The sequence below is a fragment of the Ranitomeya variabilis genome, chromosome 6, assembly GCF_051348905.1.
Source record: "Ranitomeya variabilis isolate aRanVar5 chromosome 6, aRanVar5.hap1, whole genome shotgun sequence".
Classification (NCBI taxonomy): Eukaryota; Metazoa; Chordata; class Amphibia; order Anura; family Dendrobatidae; genus Ranitomeya; species Ranitomeya variabilis.
In genome coordinates, this window is record NC_135237.1 from 268146292 (window position 1) to 268167624 (window position 21333).

General features: G+C 47.1%; 1 protein-coding gene and 1 long non-coding RNA gene across 2 annotated transcripts in view; both read left to right on the plus strand.

The window, feature by feature from the left end:
- LOC143782298 (uncharacterized) overlaps positions 1–21333 on the plus strand; it is a 906302-nt gene that overhangs the window by 275933 nt on the left and 609036 nt on the right. The gene's annotated exons all lie outside the window — the stretch shown is intronic.
- Positions 1–21333, plus strand: part of ICE1 (interactor of little elongation complex ELL subunit 1) — a 137539-nt gene that overhangs the window by 12190 nt on the left and 104016 nt on the right. The window contains exons 2-3 of the mRNA XM_077269611.1: positions 9709–9844; positions 12059–12117. Coding sequence (XP_077125726.1) covers positions 9758–9844; positions 12059–12117 — 146 coding nt within the window. The 5' untranslated portion in view covers positions 9709–9757. The remainder of the gene's footprint in view (positions 1–9708; positions 9845–12058; positions 12118–21333) is intronic.

Sequence of the window (21333 nt, forward strand, 5' to 3'; positions counted from 1 at the left end):
GACTTTTCTTTTTACGGACAAAATCTTTTTATATGGCAGCATGCTCTAATTTCTTCTTTAAATCGAATGAGACTCACCCATTCCAAGTTTATAGGTGTGTAAAAATAAATACATAAAACAGATGCCATACAGAGAAACAATATACAGTAGAATCCAATTTTTCGGAGATAATGAAATTCTGTAACACAGGAAACTGTAAATGGTCTTAAATGATTTACATTTGCTGATGTAAAAAAAAACAGATTGTACAAGTGAGAAAAACTCTGAACAATTTTTTTTTTTTTTTTATGTTCGTGTGAACCTACCCCAAATCTGACACTTGACATGTAATTAACAATAGGACAACCGAGAGAAAGAGCCATGCTCACATAGATGGGGACACCCAAATTTCTAAATAACATATACTTTATTAGGAGAAGATTTGACACTGAATACTTGATACAGGACACAACAGCAATTAAAAACTACAAACAGTGCTTAACCTTGCCATGTCTTGATATAAAGGCAATGGCTGCCCACACGAAAATCCTCTAAGCATAGATGTCAGATAAGCTGGTTCTTAATGGCTCAAAAACAAACCCAAATGGCTATGTAACAATCAAAAATACATAACATGGTTTTGACCAGTAAACCTGGAATAATATTAATTCACAGTACCAGGCATAAAGGAAAAATGGCTACCATAAGTTGGGAAGGACCTAACATGTGTAAACGGATATCGATATAACAAATCAAGAAGCTTTGATTACATACAAGATCAAGCTCTAAATAACACGGATGTTAGGAAAGTTACCCAAGGGCACAATAGCCCAATCTGGGAGTAGCAGAAGCCCTCAGATCCAGGGTGGAGCCATGGTCGCGAAGAAGGAAATAATGTGGGGAAGAGCCCACGCGTATCGCCACAATAAATGTGGCTTCCTCAGAGAAAGTGATGCCCTGTGTCTCGTAAACATGAAATATATACATAGAAAACAAGATTGGCTAAGACTAATCACCTGGAGAGCAAGGAAGCCGGCCGGCCTGGGAATAGAAGAGCGCACATGGTCACCGCCATCTCGTTAATGTCCGTCTGTGATGATCAGTCAATTAACTCTGTTGAAAGTCAGTCTGCGCATTCATGCAAAAATGATAAACTCGCACGTGCGTAATCACTGAGTGGCATCGATGCCACTCAGAGCGCATGTCCAAAAGCAAAGTGAAGTAAAGCACGCGTGCGCGCTGACTCTGCAGAGTCGAGATAAGCTGAAATAGCAAATCTCTGGGACAGCAATGGGGCTCGCTGTGCGCCCTACTACGCTAACCTCTTTATGGGTTGGTGGGAGGAGACGCGGATGTGCCCCCTGCAGTCCTTAAAAACCAGCGTATTTCGTTGGTTTCCATACATAGATGATCTTTTGGTGTTTTGGACGGGTTCTGAGTCTGAATGTATTACATTCATTGCTGAGTTGAATAATAATCAGCTGAACATTTCTCTGACAGCTTCGCTCTCAACAAGTTCTATTGACTTCCTGGATCTTAAGATTATGAAAGTTGGCTGTCAGCTCCAAACCAAACTCTTTTGAAAGGCCACTGCCACGAATAGCTTGCTGCATTTTACAAGTTTCCACCCTCAGCACTTGCAGAAGAATCTTGCAAGAGGTCAATTCCATGTTATGTGTTTTTGATTGTTACATGGCCATTTGGGTTTGTTTTTGAGCCATACTGAACCAGCCATACTGAACCAGCTTATCTGTCATCTATGCTTAGATGATTTTTTTTGTGTGGGCAGCCATTGCCTTTATATCAAGACATGGCAAGGTTAATTAGTTAGTTTTTCAATGTTTTTAATTGCTGTTGTGTCCAGTATTCAGTGTCAAATCTTCTCCTAATAAAGTATATGTTTAGAAATTTGGGTGTTCCTATCTGTGAGCATGGCTCTTTCTCTCGGTTGTTCTAGTGCCCATTTACATGCTTATGGAGAACCCCTGTGAGATTTAGTGGTGCCCTCCCAAATCCTTTGCTATTTTCAATGTAGTTAACAATGATGTATTCAATTTTGGTCTGGGTTTCTTTGTTTTTTTTTCAGTCAGAAATTTACAGAAAGCTAGAAACAATTGCCATTATTTTGAAATGCCACGTAAAATGGGTAATAAATTTGGTGTTTCAGTGTAACGACCTATCCACTGAAAGTTTTAGCTGTTATGTGAAGAGACCCACTGCTCGGCCCCTCTAATGATGGGCAGATCTTGGGAACCCTAGCTCGGAGGTGTTGAATTGAGCTGCAGACTGGGTATGGGGCTTTCCACTCTATTCAAGCCTATGGAAGTAACAAAGCCTATCTTCATATCTTTAACACCTCTCTTAAGGTACCTTCACACTAAACGACTTTGCAGCGATAACGATAGCGATCCGTGACGTTGCAGCGTCCTGGATAGCGATATCGTTGTGTTTGACACGCAGCAGCGATCAGGATCCTGCTGTGATATCGCTGGTCGTTGCTGAAAGTTCAGAACTTTATTTGGTCGTCAGATCGGCGTGTATCGTCGTGTTTGACAGCAAAAGCAACGATGCCAGCGATGTTTTACAGTGGTAACCAGGGTAAATATCGGGTTACTAAGCGCAGGGCCACGCTTAGTAACCCGATGTTTACCCTGGTTACCATTGTAAATGTAAAAAAAACAAACAGTACATACTCGCCCTCTGATGTCTGTCACACGTCCCCCGGCGTCTGCTTCCCGCACTGACTGTGAGCGCCGGCCGTAAAGTGAAAGCAGAGCACAGCAGTGACGTCACCGCTGTGCTGTGCCTTACGGCCGGCACTCAGTCAGTGCAGGGGACGTGTGACAGACAGCAGAAGGTGAGTATGTACTTTTTTTTTTTTACATTTACACTGGTAACCAGGGTAAACATTGGGTTACTAAGCGCGGCCCTGCGCTTAGTAACCTGATGTTTACCCTGGTTACCCGGGGACCTCGGCATCGTTGGTCGCTGGAGAGCTGTCTGTGTGACAGCTCTCCAGCGACCAAACAACGACGCTGCAGCGATCGGCATCGCTGTCGATATCGCTGCAGCGTCGTTTAGTGTGAAGGTACCTTTACTGATAAATCAATGTTTGAATTGATATGCAAATGATGCTGAGAACTATTTGTAGATCTGAAGCCTCTGTCGCTCTAGCTCTATTCCCCTCCCAGTGTCACCTTCTCTTGCTTGACGTGAGCGCTCCTTTTCCCAAAGTTACACAGCATAGAAGCTGTCAGTCAAGCAGGAGTAGGCGGTTGCTGGGCAGGGAATAGAGCTGGACTGACAGAGGCTTCAGATCTACAATACATCTTTAGCCTTATTTGCATATTAATTCAGACATAGATTTCTCAGCAACAGAGGAACAGACTGGTTATATAATGGTATTGCTGGACTTGTCATTGAAAGAGCTACATGTGTAAGTAAATAGTTTGGGGGTGAAATCAGATTATTTTTAAGAGTCAATGGATAAAAAAAGTTCAGTCTGTTTCAGTGAGTAAACAAAAGTGATTAGGATGACATCTAAGAATCGGTCAGTTTCTCTCGGCTGGTGACACTCGCACGGATAAGTGAATGTAGCGTATGGGGGACAAGGTAAACATGTCACTAACAACCAAGCCGCAGCATAAGGCTGTGTTTAGGTTAAGTTCCCACAATGAGCTTTTGGTCAGTTTTTGATGAGATTTTCTGCACCCATTAAGTAAAATGGGTTTCTTGGATTTTTCCAAAATTGTTCTGCATACAAAAACTCACCAAAAGCTCAATGTGGGAATGTAGCCTTACACATCCATGTGATACGTTGTACTGCGGTCTTTTTTTTTTTTTCTTATATACTGGTACATCAGCACTCGGACCCATATCATAGAATGGTTTTATTCACACATCCATGAAAATCACAAATCTGACCATGAAATCTGTGTGACTCGGAGCATGTCCTATTCTGAACTTATTTTACACATTAGACTCTGCTATAAAAGTCTATGGGGATCCGTATAAAATGTGTGAAACACTGAAGACCTATGGTACTTTGTACCTCAGTGTTCCTCCTATGTCTCATCTGCTTTTACTGTTCCATTGCTACAAATCAAGGTATGAAGAAGGTTCAGATATTCTACCTGCTTCAGTGGTAACAAAACCGGATGCAACTATTATGAGACCCGAGAAAAAAATTGATCTGTTTTTGTTGGATGTTAACATGCACATGGGTTTGTGAATATAGTTTGAGCCGTGCGCTGGAAAATCTATTTGAAAAATAATTCTATTTCTAATAATCCAACACTTCTGGAACATTTTTCTTATTCTGTTCTGTTATTCCTCATAGAGATGTATGAATAAATTGCACACTGGGTATTACCAGTTAGGATATGTGCAGATGATCCGGAACTGGCAGCGCTGCTTCCAAAACGCTCCCGTCCATTGAATGCTGAACCATGCGGATTCACCGCCTCCAATACATTGTATGGGTGACATTTCTGGACACATAGTGGGAATGGGATTTTTTGAAATCCCATCCACTATACTGTAATAGCTGGACGCTGCGCAAGTATGCAGCGTCCAACCAGCAGCGTTTACTGATCGTCGGCACATACCCTTAGTGTATCACAGCAGCTTTCTGTGCACGGACACTTCCTTTTGACTATTTTGAATATGGGTGGGGTTTGAAGATCCTCCCTTTCAAATTTAGTAAATGGCGACCATACGCACAAGTAGTGGATGGCACAACCAGGCGTAACGAATGATTCTCACAAAATTGTACTTGATCACTACAAAATACCTTAATACACATTACATTAGAAAGCAATTTTAAAATGCACAAAGTGAAAAACTCCAGTCAGATGAGACCCGCATACAATATGCAGAGAATAAGCCCCAGTGAGTGAAACACCAGGCAAGGGTTCATTTAGACGGCAGTGTTTCTTGTATGCGTACAATCTATTCCGTGTTTTTCATGGACACACCTTCTCATTTAAAGATTTTTCTGTATTTTCATGACTATGAAAATTGTACATTCACACTGAAGGCATCAAAACTATGAATTAACACATGTGCAATAACGTACATAACAAAAAAGTGTGAAACAACTGAAATTATGTCTTATATTCTAGGTTCTTCAAAGTAGCCACCTTTTGCTTTGATGACTGCTTTGCACACTCTTGGCATTCTCTTGATGAGCTTCAAGAGGTAGTCACCGGAAATGGTTTTTACTTCACAGGTGTGCCCTGTCAAGTGGGATTTCTTGCCTTATAAATGGGGTTGGGACCATCAGTTGTGTTGTGCGGAAGTCTGGTGGATACACAGCTGATAGTCCAACTGAATAGACTGTTAGAATTTGTATTAAGGCAAGAAAAAAGCAGCTAAGTAAAGAAAAATGAGTGGCCATCATTACTTTAAGAAATGAAGGTCAGTCAGTCCGAAAAATTGGGAAAACTTTTAAAGTGTCCCCAAGTGCAGTGGCAAAAACCATCAAGCGCTACAAAGAAACTGGCTCACATGAGGACCGCCCCAGGAAAGGAAGACCAAGAGTCATCTCTGCTTCTGAGCATAGGTTTATCCGAGTCACCAGCCTCAGAAATCGCAGGTTAACAGCAGCTCAGATTAGAGACCAGGTCAATGCCACACAGAGTTCTAGCAGCAGACACATCTCTACAACAACTGTTAAGAGGCGACTTTGTGCAGCAGGCCTTCATGGTAAAATAGCTGCTAGGAAACCACTGCTAAGGACAGGCAACAAGCAGAAGAGACTTGTTTGGGCTAAAGAACACAAGGAATGGACATTAGACCAGTGGAAATCTGTGCTTTGATCTGGTGAGTCCAAATTTGAGATCTTTGGTTCCAACCACTGTGTCTTTGTGCGACGCGGAAAAGGTGAACGGATGGACTCTACATGCCTGGTTCCCACCGTGAAGCATGGAGGAGGAGGTGGTGTGGGGGTGCTTTGCTGGTGATTTATTCAAAATTGAAGGCATACTGAACCAGCATGGCTACCACAGCATCTTGCAGCGGCATGCTCTTCCATCCGGTTTGTGTTTAATTGGACCATCATTTATTTGTCAACAGGACAATGACCCCAAACACACCTCCAGGCTGTGTAAGGGCTATTTGACCAAGAAGGAGAGTGATTGGGTGCTACGCCAGATGACTTGGCCTCCACAGTCACCAGACCTGAGCACAATCGAGATGGTTTGGGGTGAGCTGGACCGCAGAGTGAAGGCAAAAGGGCCAACAAGTGCTAAGCATCTCTGGGAGCTCCTTCAAGATTGTTGGAAGACCATTCCCGGTGACTACCTCTTGAAGCTCATCAAGAGAATGCCAAGAATGTGTAAAGCAGTCATCAAAGCAAAAGATGGCTACTTTAAAGAACCTAGACTATAAGACGTAATTTCAGTTGTTTCACACTTTTTTGTTAAGTATATAATTCCACGTGTTAATTCATAGTTTTGATGCCTTCAGTGTGAATGTACAATTTTCATAGCCATGAAAATACAGAAAAATCTTTAAATGAGGTGTGTCCAAACTTTTGGTCTGTACTGTGTGTGTGTGTGTGTGTGTGTGTGTGTGTGTGTGTGTGTGTGTGTGTTTGTATATATTTTATAATATATTATGTTATTTTATTTTGTTTGCATATGGGAAAAACTAATGAAACTGACCAAACTCTGATGGCAATACTGACAGACTGACCAAACTCTGATGATATTCGGACCATTTGTTTTGCATACAAGAAAATTCACCAAGAATCTTCTATTGCATTTTGAGAGGGAAGCTCTGTGACTGAAAATCAAAACAGATTTGTGTTTTTTTTTCTCTTTTTTTTCTTTTTTTTTCCTCTCTTGTATGGGAAAAATATTTTAATATTTTGATTGGACTTTTACAGGCATGATGACGGCAAGGATGCCCATCACATCACGGGGGACTGATAGAAGCTGGTACACTCTCGCTATTTAAATGCTGCTGCTGGTGATTGACATCAGCATTTAAATGGTTAAGCAGCAACAGTTTAAGATGGCACCAGTCTCTGCTGTCACAGGCAAATGAGCCTCCTGAGCCCAGTACATACAGTTATATGAAAAAGTTTGGGCACCCCTATTAATCTTAAGCTTAATGTTTTATAAAAATTGTTTTTTTTGCAACAGCTATTTCAGTTTCATATATCTAATAACTGTTGGACACAGTAATGTTTCTGCCTTGAAATGAGGTTTATTGTACTAACAGAAAATGTGCAATTTGCATTCAAACAAAATTTGACAGGTGTATAAGTATGGGCACCACACCAGAAAAGTGACATTAATATTTAGTAGATCCTCCTTTTGCAAAAATAACAGCCTCTAGTCGCTTCCTGTAGCTTTTAATGAGTTCCTGGATGAAGGTATTTTTGACCATTCCTCTTTACAAAACAATTCCAATTCAGTTAAGTTTGATGGTCGCCGAGCATGGACAGCCCTCTTCAAATGATCCCACAGATGTTCAATGATATTCAGGTCTGGGGACTGGGATGGCCATTCCAGAACAGTGTAATTGTTCCTCTGCATGAATGCCTGAGTAGATTTGGAGCGGTGTTTTGGATCATTGTCTTGCTGAAAGTTCCATCCCCTGCGTAACTTCAACTTTGTCACTGATTCATGAACATTATTGTCAAGAATCTGCTGATACTGAGAGGAATCCATGCGTCCCTCAACTTTAACAAGATTCCCAGTGCCGGCATTGGCCACACAGCCCCAAAGCAAGATGGAACCTCCACCAAATTTTACTGTGGGTAGCAAGTGTTTTTCTTGGAATGCTGGGTGTTTTTTTGCCGCCATGCATAACGCCTTTTTGTATGACCAAACAACTCAATGTTGGTTTCATCAGTCCACAGAACCTTCTTCCAAAAAGAAATTGGCTTCTCCAAATATGCTTTTGCATACCTCAGCCGACTCTGTTTGTGGCGTGCTTGCAGAAACGGCTTCTTTCGCATGACTCTCCCATACAGCTTCTCCTTGTGCAGAGTGCGTTGTATAGTTGACCGATGCACAGTGACACCATCTGCAGCAAGTTGATGCTGCAGCTCTCTGGAGGTGGTCTGAGGATTGTCCTTAAAGGGAACCTATCACCCCGTTTTTTTCGGTATGATAAAAATACTGTTAAATAGGGCCTGAGCTGTGCATTACAATAGTGTAGTTTGTGGACCCCGATTCCCCACCTATGCTGCCGAAATACGTTACCAAAGTAGTCATTTTCGCCTGTCAATCAGGCTGGTCAGGTCGGATGGGCGTGGCTTCTTCCCCCAGATATTGCGTAGTTTTCCGTTGGTGGTGTGCGCATGTCCAACGTCCCCAATCCTGCACGGGGGGGTGAAAATAGCAGCGATGTCCGTTATTCCATTGGTGGTCGGTGGGCGCGGCCATCTTCCTTTGGCCGCGCGTGCGCAGAAGCGGCGCTCTGCTGGCCGTGGCTTCAGGAAAATGGCCGCGGGATGCCGCGCGTGCGCAGATGGAGATCGCGGCGGCCATTTTCCTGAAGCCGCGGCCAGCAGAGCGCCGCTTCTGCGCACGCGCGGCCAAAGGAAGATGGCCGCGCCCACCGACCACCAATGGAATAACGGACATCGCTGCTATTTTCACCCCCCCGTGCAGGATTGGGGACCTTGGACATGCGCACACCACTACGCCACCAACGGAAAACTACGCAATATCTGGGGGAAGAAGCCACGCCCATCCGACCTGACCAGCCTGATTGACAGGCGAAAATGACTACTTTGGTAACGTATTTCGGCAGCATAGGTGGGGAATCGGGGTCCACAAACTACACTATTGTAATGCACAGCTCAGGCCCTATTTAACAGTATTTTTATCTCATACCGAAAAAAACGGGGTGATAGGTTCCCTTTAACTGATCTCACCATTCTTCTTCTCTGCCTTTCTGATGTTTTTCTTGGCCTGCCACTTCTGGCCTTAACAAGAACTGTACCTGTGTTCTTCCATTTCCTTACTATGCTCCTCACAGTGGAAATTGACAGGTTAAATCTCTGAGACAGCTTTATTTATCCTTCCCCTGAACAACTATGTTGAATAATCTTTGTTTTCAGATCATTTGACAGTTGTTTTGAGGAGCCCATGATGCCACTCTTCAGAGGAGATTTAAACAGGAGAACAACTTGCAAGTGGCCACTTTAAGTAGCTTTTCTCATGATTGCATACACCTGGCTATGAAGTTCAAAGCTCAATGAGGTTACAAAACCAAAAGAAGTGCTTTAGTAAGTCAGTAAAAAGTAGGTAGGAGTATTTAAAACAAGAAAATGATAAGGGTGCCCATACTTATGCACCTGTCAAATTTTGTTTGAATGCAGATTGCACATTTTCTGTTAGTACAATAAACCTCATTTCAAGGCAGAAACATTACTGTGTCCAACAGTTATTAGATATATGAAACTGAAATAGCTGTTGAAAAAAACAACAATTTTTATAAAACATTAAGATTATTAGGGGTGCCCAAACGTTTTCATATAACTGTACATACATGGTGGTTACAATTTCTTTGTATTATATGATTATTGCTTGTGCTATAATAAATTACGGAAGGTCATTTTTTTTTCCTTTTCTATCCTCTCTCCAACATGTAATAGAGGACATGTTTTATTATGGCTGGCAAGTTTGCCACACTCATTTCAGCCACAAGATGTTTAAACAGTTGTATTAGTAGATGACTTACAGTTCTAACTATGGGTGTGTTTTTCAGATATAGTCTTTGTATTCTCCACGGATCTGGGTGGTCCGTTATCCTCATCATGATGCCCGGGGAGACCCACTCAAAAACGGCTGGCATTGCTTCAGAGGCGGCAGGCTCCTGTCAGAACTGTACATCTTTGCAACAGGTATCTCCTACTAATCCAATGCTCTTCAATATTGTTTTCTGGAAAGTTAACAGCTTTGACCCTTTACGCCCATAGCAAAGTTATTTCTCCCTTTGCCCCGTATTATTTATTTTTTAAAATGAATGCCTATGACTCTCTTACTGATTAAAATGGAACAGATATTATTTAAATTTGCAGCTCTGAATTAAGAGAGATTCCTATTTTAGTAGTTAGTGGCATATTGTATTGTACATACCATTTTCTGTCCTTTCTTCATGTATGTAAAATTGCCATCAACTTCTCGTACTACCCCCAAGAAGAGTGCTCTCCTCGATACTCTGAGACAACACCCCTGAAGATCTATCCACAATCAGTAATGATTAATTTAGCACATATGACCATCTTGTAACATTTCCCTGCCCATTACTTGCATTGAATTCTGGCTGGGTCTGCAGCTAATGAAGATAACAAAAGGCAAGCTCGATAACTACCGTATATACTCGTGTATAAGCCGAGGCACCTAATTTTGCCTCGAAAAACTGGGAAAACCTATTGACTCGAGTATAAGCCAGGTATGCATTGTCCCCTAATCCCTATTCTGGTATGCATGGTTCCTTATCCCCATCCTTGTCTGCACGGCTCCTTATCCCCATCCTTGTCTGCACGGCTCCTTATCCCCATCCTTGTCTGCACGGCTCCTTATCCCCATCCTTGTCTGCACGGCTCCTTATCCCCATCCTTGTCTGCACGGCTCCTTATCCCCATCCTTGTCTGCATGGCTCCTTATCCCCATCCTTGTATGTATGTATGTATGTATGTATGTATGATCCCCATTAGAAAAGCATATTTAAAAAAACAACAAAAAAACCCATCCTGTTTACCTTCCCTGCGCGCCCTAACAGCAGCTCGTTCCAGTGCCAGCAGCTCCTTCCACCGAGTGATCACCTGCCCCCCCTCATTAAGGTAATGAATATTCACCTCTCTCCACGCTTATGGGAGTGGAGAGAGGTGAATATTCATTACCTTATTGAGCAGGCACCCGTGATAGCCTGAAAGCTGCTTTGAAGCCGGCGACTGCTGCTGTCACAGGTCCCTGAGGAAGCCCACGCGAAACGCGCGTTGGGGCTGCGTGGTCTGACCAGTTGCAAGGACATATTTGGGTGAGACTTCCCTTTTTTTTGTACTAGACTTGGACTGTATATATGGGGTTATAGCCATGTTGGCAATAGGTTTTTAATTCACTCTATTTATACCCATTGTGCTACATTAATGTTCTAGTACTGTGACATTGTTGCAATATATATACCTACACAATATTATTGCATTATGGGGGATCTTTTATGGTCTCTGAATTCCCGGTCCTTATATATGCAATTGTGTCGGACCTTTCTTGTCTTGTGTCCTTCACTGCTACATCTTTGTCCATATAATCTTTTTTTAAAACAACCTTGTATATATGATACTTTTTATTGGCAACTAATAAAATAAAATATTTGATATATCTTATATGGGTGGTTTGTACTCCTTTTGTTTTTTTGTATATAACCTACATGCAGGTGTGGATCTGTTATATTATATCTGACATACCATTTACAAGGGGGGGCTATGATAACTTTATTACAGTAATACAAAAATCTGGAAGTGCTCCATATGTAAATCTGTGCATCTAGATCAATACTAGATTGTGCACTTCTCTCCTGGGGAGGTTATGCATAGCAGGCACAACATTGGAGAGGGCTTGAGAGTCCACTGCTGGTTCCTTGGTGTATACTGGTGGTACTGGAATTAATATTTGAGAATCAGAAGAACCTGTATCTGAGGAAGAAGTTAGATCAACTCTGAAGCACGTACTACAATAAAAAAAAAAAAACTAATTTACCCGACTTTGGACATCGTACATCCACTGGTAGCGTTTGAAATATCCCACAAGTGTTTGTTTTTTTTTAGGATTCTCAAACTTTGTTACAGTAGAACTTGAAAAGGACGTTGTGTTGAGAATATACTGTGTGGCATATAGATTCAATCAGTTTTCGTAAGAGGCTGCGCTTTCCTGCATTTTAGTATGTTACCATCTGCTTTTAGTGTTCATTTGTAATTTTGCAAGATTCAGTTGAAACTTCACAACAGTAAATCCACTTGTTATGGATGGTAGTAGTGCCTTTGGCTGTGATTTCATATTTATCACAATTATTGCACATCTGTTATTTTCATCTACTTTAACTGTTCTAATTACAGAGTCTGAATGAATATGTTGCCGCTTTGATTGGACTGAAGCAGAAAATCATAGACTCTGAGTAAGTACATCAACTGCATTTTTCTAACAAGAACGAATATGTATTTCTCCTACGCCTCATTGGGGGACACAGGACCATGGGGGGGTGTTATGCTGCTGCCACTAGGAGGACACTAAGTTAACACAGAAAGAATAGCTCCTCCCCTGCAGTATACACCCTCCTGCTGGCTCTAAGTGAACCAGTTCTTGCTTAGTGTCTGTAGGAGGCACTGGGGTCTGCTTTCAGACCCCACCGTTTTTATTTTCATTTTTTATTTTTATTCTATTTTTTTTTCCTTAACGGAGCGAATGGGGGCGACGGACCCTTCCTAGGTTCTGATCTCCCCCGAACCATCAACAGGCAAGAACGCGAAGCATCACTCCCGCATCCTTTCCTGCACCGTTGGATGCCAGCCCTGAGCTCACCTTACAGGCAACGGTTCCTTCGCGTTCCGATCTCCCCCCGCCATAGCAGGCGACCACATGGAGTAGCCCTCCATCTACCTCTTCTGGAGCCAGGTGCATAGCCGGACATATGTATGGCGTCCATGCAGCCCCCCACTGCATCAACACTGATATATCGGATTATGCAAGGCGGCAGAAGCTCTCCACCCCCTCCCTGACTATGGCGACGGTGGATTGAGCATTGGCCCACCGCACCTACTGTGAGTACACCAGCGGGGGCCGAGGCGTAGGAGGGTTCTGGTCCCTGGGATAGGGGAGATCCGCACACATACCAAAGCCTCTGGTAGATGGGTCATGTCGGTCTGCAAACGGCGGTCGCGACCAGAGCGGTGGGCGTCTGTGCACGCAAACAGCGGTCGCGGCGCTGCAGGCCGCAACCGGCTGTTATAAATTTAGCCCCCGGCTTTCTCAGGTGTACAGGCCACAAGGCTGGCTCCGCCCGCCGTCAGCGCCGCCCCCTCTTTCTGGCACTTCTCGTTTCATGAAAAGCACCTTTACTTCCTGATCTCGGCGGCCATATTTATCCACCTGCAAGGCTGATACCGCAGCGCCTATTCCAGCGATTGGTCACAGCCTTCACAGGACCTGGCGATTTTCTGTGGACATATTGCGGCAACTCCCCTGGGACTCAAGACCCAGGACCTGGGTAAGCTGCAGAAATATAGCTTAACTCTTCCCCTGCTAGTACTCTATCCTTTCAAGGCGACACTGTCTCATTCTAAGCCTTCCAAAAAGACTGGCAAAACCCACACTGTGTTTTATGCTGCTTGTACCACTTGTAAGGTTACTTTACCCCGGGGTCACAATACTGCGTTCTGCACAGCTTGTGAACCGGTGACTACTCAGGAACCACCTATTACTGATACCGTACCCAGTGAGCCTAGTCTCCCTTTCCCGGTCTATGGCATCCGTGGTCAAAGCAATAGACTCTCTCCGGGACCCTTCCTCTAACCAGGGCGCTCACCTATTTACGGATGACGCTTCTGATGGACAGAACCCATTGTCCACTAGGGGTCATACCTTATCAAGGAGTTCTCGCTCTTCCAGGAAAAGGACCCATGCCATTTCCCCAGACCATCACCGGATTCATGTTCTGGGAGTTTAATTTCTCGTTCTCCCTCTCCTGGGGCTAGTAGAGAACCTGTTTCAGAGGACGATTCTGACACGTCCTTAGATCAGGAATTCCAACACGATCAGGAGACACTCGACTCCCTCATTGATTCAGTGAATAAAGCCCTGAAACTAGATGAGGAACCCTTATCTAAAGCGGATCATGCTGTGTCCTTTAAGAGGACCAAGCGAGCTCGCAAGGGTGTTCGCGAATCATCCCGAATTTACCGAAATTGTTGACTCTCACAGGATCCGTCCAGATAAACGTTTCGCAGGACAGAAGCTCATGGAATCAAAATAGAGGGATTTTTGGTTCTTACCGTAAAATCTCTTTCTTGGAGCCTTCATTGGGGGACACAGGTAACCATGGGGGACACAGGTAACCATGGGTGTATGCTGCTGTCACTAGGAGGCTGACACTATGCAAATAAAGAAGAAGTAACTCCTCCCCGGCAGTATACACCCTCCGACAGGCACCAGGCAACTCAGTTGGTGCAAAAGCAGTAGTAGGAACAGGTAATATAAAACTCAACCTATGTACCAACCCACAACAACGGCACGTTAGCCAACACGGTACAACTTCAAGGGAGGGTGCTGTGTCCCCCAATGAAGGCTCCAAGAAAGAGATTTTACGGTAAGAACCAAAAATCCCTCTTTCTTTCTCGCTTCATTGGGGGACACAGGTAACCATGGGACGTCCAAAAGCAGTCCCTAGGGCGGGTATTCTGCAGAAAAAGAGGAGTCAGGTTGGCCGGTGAGAAACCGCCGCCTGCAGTATCCTCCTACCCAGGCTCGCGTCCGCGGAAGCCTGAGTATGCACCCCGTAGAATTTGACAAAGGTGTGCATGGAAGACCACGTAGCGGCCTTGCAAACCTGCGAGGCCGAAGCTTGGTGACGAACTGCCCAGGAAGCTCCCACTGCCCGGGTAGAGTGAGCCTTCACCCCCGAAGGAGGCTGTTTGTCTTGGACGCGGTATGCCTCCAAAACCGCCGAACGGATCCAACGAGCAATCGTGGACTTGGAGGCAGGAAGACCCTTTCGACGCCCATCCGAGACGACGAACAGAGGATCGGCCTGACGAAAAGAGGCAGTTCTGGCGATGTAAATCCGGATAGCCCTGACCACATCCAGCTTGTGAAGGGATTTCTCCAATGGATGAACCGGGGAAGGGCAAAAGGACGGGAGGACAATGTCCTCGTTGATATGAAAAGATGAGACAACTTTCGGTAAGAAGTAAGGAACCGGACGAAGAACCACCTTGTCTTGATGCAGAACCAGAAAGGGAGAACGACAGGATAAAGCCGCCAGCTCTGAAACCCTTCTAATGGAGGTGATGGCGATCAAAAAGGCTACCTTCCAGGATAGAAGCGAGAAGGAAACATCCTGAAGCGGTTCAAAGGGCGGCCGCTGCAGGGCATTTAAGACGAGGTTGAGATCCCAAGGCTCAACAGGAGACCGGTAAGGGGGAGCTATATGAGCGACCCCCTGGATGAAGGTCCTCACCTGAGGCAGGGAAGCCAGGTCTCTTTGAAAAAGAATTGATAGAGCAGAGATCTGACCCTTCAAGGTGCTAAGGGAAAGACCCGAATCTAGGCCCGTTTGAAGAAAGCTGAGAAGGGAAGGAAGGGAAAAGGTCATAGGAAACAGATTGTTATCCTGACACCACCGGAAAAAGGCCTTCCAACATCTGTGGTAGACACGCGATGAGGCCGGTTTCCTCGCTCTTATCATAGTCTGGATGACGCTATGAGAAAAACCCGTGTTCTTCAGGACCGCGGCCTCAACGGCCATACCGTTGAATTCAGCGACCGAGAATTCGGGTGGGAGAGAGGCCCCTGTGAAAGAAGGTCCGGAAGATCCGGAAGTCTCCACGGAACATCCGATAACATGTTTATCAGCTCTGCGTACCAGGCTCTGCGAGGCCAATCTGGAGCTACCAAGAGTACGGGGACCCCTTCCGACTTGATCTTCTTTACGACCCTTGGGATCAGAGGGAGAGGCGGGAACAGATAGGGCATCCGGAACTGGGCCCAAGAGATCACGAGAGCGTCGCATCCGACGGCCATCGGGTCCCGAGACCTGGCGACGTACTGGGGAACTTTGTGGTTTGCCCGGGAGGCCATCAAGTCGACGTCTGGAACGCCCCACCGCTGGCAAATCTGGCTGAAGATTGCTGGAAGAAGAGACCACTCGCCCGCCACGATGCCCTGGCGACTTAGAAAGTCGGCCTCCCAATTGTCCACCCCTGGGATGTGGACGGCTGACAGAGAGGGAACATGACCCTCCGCCATGACTTGACTGCTGCGAGTCCCCCCTTGGTGATTTATGTATGCCACGGCCGTGGCGTTGTCCGACTGAATGCGGACCGGCTTTCCCGAAAGGAGGGACTCCCAGCGGATGAGGGCTAGGAAGATGGCTTTTATTTCCAAGAGGTTGATCGAGAGGCACGCCTTTCGAGCAGTCCAGCGGCCCTGGGCTGTGAGATGGAGAAAGACCGCTCCCCAACCTTGGAGACTGGCGTCGGTGGTAATCACCTGCCAGTGGGGGGGTAAAAATGACCTCCCGCGCAGAATGGAGGTGGACAGCGTCCACCAAGAGAGAGACTGTCTCGCCCTGGGGAGAGGCGAAACGGACGGTCCAGGGAAAGCGGGTTCCTGTCCCAGGCAGACAGAAGAGCCAGCTGGAGGGGACGAGAGTGGAACTGAGCATAGGGGACCGCTTCCATAGAAGCGACCATTCTCCCCAGAACTCTCATGGCTAGACGAAGGGACAGAGGACTCGGACCCTTTAGCGCTCTGACACCCCGACGAAGAGAAAGAAACTTCTCCTTGGGAAGGAAGACCTGAGCCCGAAAGGTATCGAATTCCATGCCTAGGAACTCCAGCCGTTGGGTTGGAATCAAGGAAGACTTCTGGTAGTTGATCAACCAGCCTAGGCGAACTAAGGTGTCCAGAGTAAGATGGAGGCTCTGGCTGCAATCCCCCTGGGATGAGCCCTTGATCAATAGGTCGTCGAGGTATGGGATTACCAGAATCCCTTTTGAACGCAGGATGGCCATGACAGCTGCCATGACCTTCGTAAAGACCCTGGGAGCAGATGCCAGCCCGAAGGGGAGGGCAGTGAACTGGTAATGATGCTCCCTGATCGCGAATCGGAGGAACCTCTGATGCTGCACGCAAATAGGAATGTGAAGGTACGCATCCCGAATGTCCACTGAGCACAGAAACTCTCCCGGCTCCATGGACGCGATCACCGAGCGCAGAGATTCCATTTTGAAGTGTTGAATCCGAAGGTGGCGGTTCAATCGTTTGAGATCCAGAATCGGACGGAGAGAGCCGTCCTTTTTTGGAACCACGAACAGGTTTGAATAAAACCCGGAAAACCGCTGGCGAAAAGGCACTGGCACTACGACTCCCGAGGCGAGGAGCGAATCGACGGCCTGGAGAAGCCCTGGGAGATGAGAGGGCTGTTTGGGAGGACGAGAGAGCATGAAACGTCTTCCTGGAGGCGAAGAAAACTCTATTTTGTAGCCTGACGTGACGATCTCCCTGACCCAGGCGTCGTCGACTACTGAAAGCCAAACCTCTGAGAATAGAAGCAGGCGGCCTCCCACCCTGGAAGGAGTTCCAGGTGGGGGCGACCCGTCATTTATTAGAAAACCTGCGGCCCCGAGATCCCGATGGTTTTGCGGGGTGGCTCTTGGCTCTCCAGCGTGGCGGAGGCCTGAAAGAAGGTTTTCTTCGGTCCCCTTGTGAGGAGGAACGGTCCTGGACGGGGTTTCCCGAAGAGGCAAAAGACCGAAAGGGACGAAAGGACTGGGGACCCCTCCTGTTAAAGGGACGTTTAGGCTTGGACTGGGGTAAGGAGGTACTCTTACCGCCAGTAGCGTCCGAGATCATTTGATCTAGCTGCGAGCCGAAGAGTCTGGAGCCCTGGAAGGGCAGACCAGTGAGCGATTTCTTAGATGCGGGGTCAGCGTTCCACGCCTTTAACCAAAGAATCCGGCGAATGGTGACAATGTTGCCATTAGCCCTGGTAGAGCAGGCCGCTGCATCAAGGGAGGCATTCATCAGGTATTTTCCTGCCAGTGAAATCTGATCCGCTAATTCAGACAGTTCTTCAGCAGGAGCAGAGGCCGAAATGCCCCTGCGCAGGGTCTTGGCCCAGGCTGATACAGCCTTGGCTACCCATGATGAGGCGAAAATAGGGCAAAGGGAGGCTCCGGAGGCCTCAAATGCTGATTTTGCTAGCGCCTCGATTTGTCTGTCCGAGGGGTCCTTAAGAGAAGCCGCGTCCGGAATAGACAGAACTGTCTGTGAGGATAGCCTGGACACAGGCGGGTCGACCTTAGGAGACTCGGACCACTTGGAGACCAGGTCGGAGTGAAAAGGGTATAACACATCAAGCAGTTTCCTACCTGGGAAACGCTTGCCAGGGTTTTCCCAGTGAGTGGCGGTAGTGTTGTCAAACTCCTTGTGATTAGGGAAAACCCTAGAGGGACGTTTAATCCGTTTAAAAGCAATGGAGACGTCCTGAGAGCTTGCCTCATCCTCCTTAAGATCAAGCGTCTGAACGATAGCTGAAATAAGGCTATCAACCATGTCTTGTGTTCCGGAAGTCTGATCTGCATCCGAGTCAGATTCCGACTGAGAAGTTACGTCAGACCCGAGGTCCGCCTGTGAGGAAGGGGAACGGGCAGATAGGGGAATCCCGATGTGGTCCGGTGAACAGGAGGGAGATCTAGATAAGGTCCGTTTTCTGTTTCTTTTGTCCGGTCTGCCTCTGTGAGAGTCTAGGACAGGTGCGGGCGAATCGCCGTGAGAGGCGTTCGTGGCACTGGTGGCATTAGAGAGAAGCGGGATGCGTTCAAGTGCCTGGACCAGGGACTGAGAAACCTTAGTCAGGTCAGACACAGATTGAGACATAGCAACAGCCCACTCCGGGGGAGGGGGGGTGCACTCATCCCGGGACCTTGAAGCTTCCAGGGGAGCTGACATGGTGGGAGGAACGCAGGACGGGCAGAAAGGAGATGGCTGACCTGAAACCCACTTTTTCTTACAGTGAGCGCAGGCGTAATGGATGGCCGTAGGGGCAAAGGCCGGAGTGGGGTCGGACATAGGTGGATATTACCTTGTCGCCAGAGAATACTGCCAGGTGGAGTAGGAGGTAGCGCTGAGCCTGGTGAAAGACAGCGGTAACCGCAGGTGCCTGTGTTCCCCCGAGAAATCCTGTGTCCCTCGCGATGAGCAGACGCTGACACGCTGACATGGAGCAGGAAGCAGGAGAAAAGAGCGCGGAGAAAGTGCGACGCTGTGGGCGTGCAAGGACCGAAGGGGGGAAAGAAAGGAACGCCCCCTGTAAAACTGAAAGCAATCCGGCCGCTATACCGTCGACCGCCACAAGAGGGCGCTCAAGCGGCAAGAAAGGGAAAAGCAGGGAGACGCTGCACATCCCGGCCGCACTAATTCCAGCCACCACCAGAGGGCGCTCAAGCGCTAAGAAAGGGAAAAAAACGTGAGGCAGAGAGAAATGGCGGGCAAAGGAGCCTGCAAGTTTGAATAAGGGGGGGGAAAAGATGCCAGCCTTCCTGCTCCCATTCCTACGTGGTCTCAACGCCCGAATATGCAGCCCACTTCCCTGTCAGATGCTCCCCTATGGTAAGAGGAGATCGCCGCTGGGCAGGGTATTGGTGGGGGTGGGGGGGGGGTTTGTTGATTGAAGATTCCCTACCTGCAGATGAGGAATCATCAGGATCCCTGGTAGATAGAGGGTCCTGGAAGTAGTCCTCCTTCCCGCGCCACGACTCTCCGGCACAGAAGACGGTGTCGACCCCTGCACAGGGGGAGAGGGTCACTGGATGTGACCGCCGTCTTCCTCTCAGCCCGCTCCGAGGAGAGGGATGAGGAGGGGAAACGGGCAGGACTGGCCACCGAGGAAAGAGTCACCCTGAACACCCAAATGGGTGACAGGGGACAAAGTCCTGCCCAGCGGGTCCGAGAGGGTGCGATGTGGGTGATACCACACTGCTCTCTCGGTCGCTCAAAGTGGGGAAGACAGGGTGAGAAAACTGCACCCTGTTACCCTGAAGAAAGAGTCTGAAAAAGAAAGGGGAAATGATTAAAAACACACAACAAATCCCTGTAAAAGAAATGCGGATCTGGTGTTAGATCCAGGTCCGCCTCCTACAGACACTAAGCAAAAACTGAGGTGCCTGTCGGAGGGTGTATACTGCCGGGGAGGAGTTACTTCTTCTTTATTTGCATAGTGTCAGCCTCCTAGTGACAGCAGCATACACCCATGGTTACCTGTGTCCCCCATGGTTACCTGTGTCCCCCAATGAATCGAGAAAGAAATCCCTTTTGCCCCTGATCTAAGGAAAGATTGGTCACAGTCTCCCCCAGTAGATCCTCCGGTATCGCGTTTAGCTACTAAATCTATTTTGTCTTCTTCCAAGGGTGCCTCGGTTAAAAATCCCACTGATCGACAATCTATCTCACTCAGCCTTTGAACCTTCAGCAGCCGCACTATTTCCATCTTTCGCCGCTATTTGGGTGGCTAAAGGTACCGTCTCATTAAGCGACGCTGCAGCGATATAGACAACGATGCCGATCGCTGCAGCGTCGCTGTTTTGTTGTTGTGTGGTCGCTGGAGAGCTGTCATACAGACAGCTCTCCAGCGACCAACGATACCGAAGTCCCCGGGTAACCAGGGTAAACATCGGGTTACTAAGCGCAGGGCCGCGCTTAGTAACCCGATGTTTACCCTGGTTACCCGTGTAAATGTAAAAAAAAACAAACACTACATACTCACATTCCGGTGCCTGTCGCATCCCCCGGCGTCCGCTTCCCTGCACTGTCTAAGCGCCGGCCCTAAAGCAGAGCAGTGACGTCACCACTGTGCTTTGCTTTACGGCCGGCACTGACAGTCAGTGCAGGAAGCTCTGAGCAGCAGCGCGGACGCCAGGGGACGTGACACACATCAGAAGGTGAGTATGTACTGTTTTTTTTTTTTTTTTTTACTTTTACAATGGTAACCAGGGTAAATATCGGGTTACTAAGCGCGGCCCTGCGCTTAGTAACCCGATATTTACCCTGGTTACCATTGTAAAACATTGCTGGCATCGTTGCTTTTGCTGTCAAACACAACGATACACGCCGATCTGACGACCAAATAAAGTTCTGGACTTCTAGCTCCGACCAACGATATCACAGCAGGATCCAGATCGCTGCTGCGTGTCAAACACAACGATATCGCTATCCAGGACGTTGGAAAGTTGGTCAGTGTGAAGGTACCTTTAGGCTATGGCTCCTTGGGCTGAAGTCTTATCTTCAGCTGTTCTAGATACCAATCTTCCCCCCGAGGTAGCAGATCTCACTACTCAGATAGCCAGAGCCGGGGATTTCGTGGTGACCGCTTCTTTGGATGCCGCTAACTGCGCTTCGCAAGCAGCAGCAAATGCTATCACCATTAGGAGGTCTCTATGGCTCAGAGACTGGCGTGCGGATTCAGCTTCCAAAAAGTCGTTAACCTCCTTACCATGTCAGAGTGGTCGCCTGTTAGGCGAAAAGCTCGATCAGCTTATCTCCGACGCCACTGAAGGGAAGAGCAAATTTCTTCCACAGCAGAGACTCTCTCGGCCCTTTCGGAACCAGCAACAGCAGG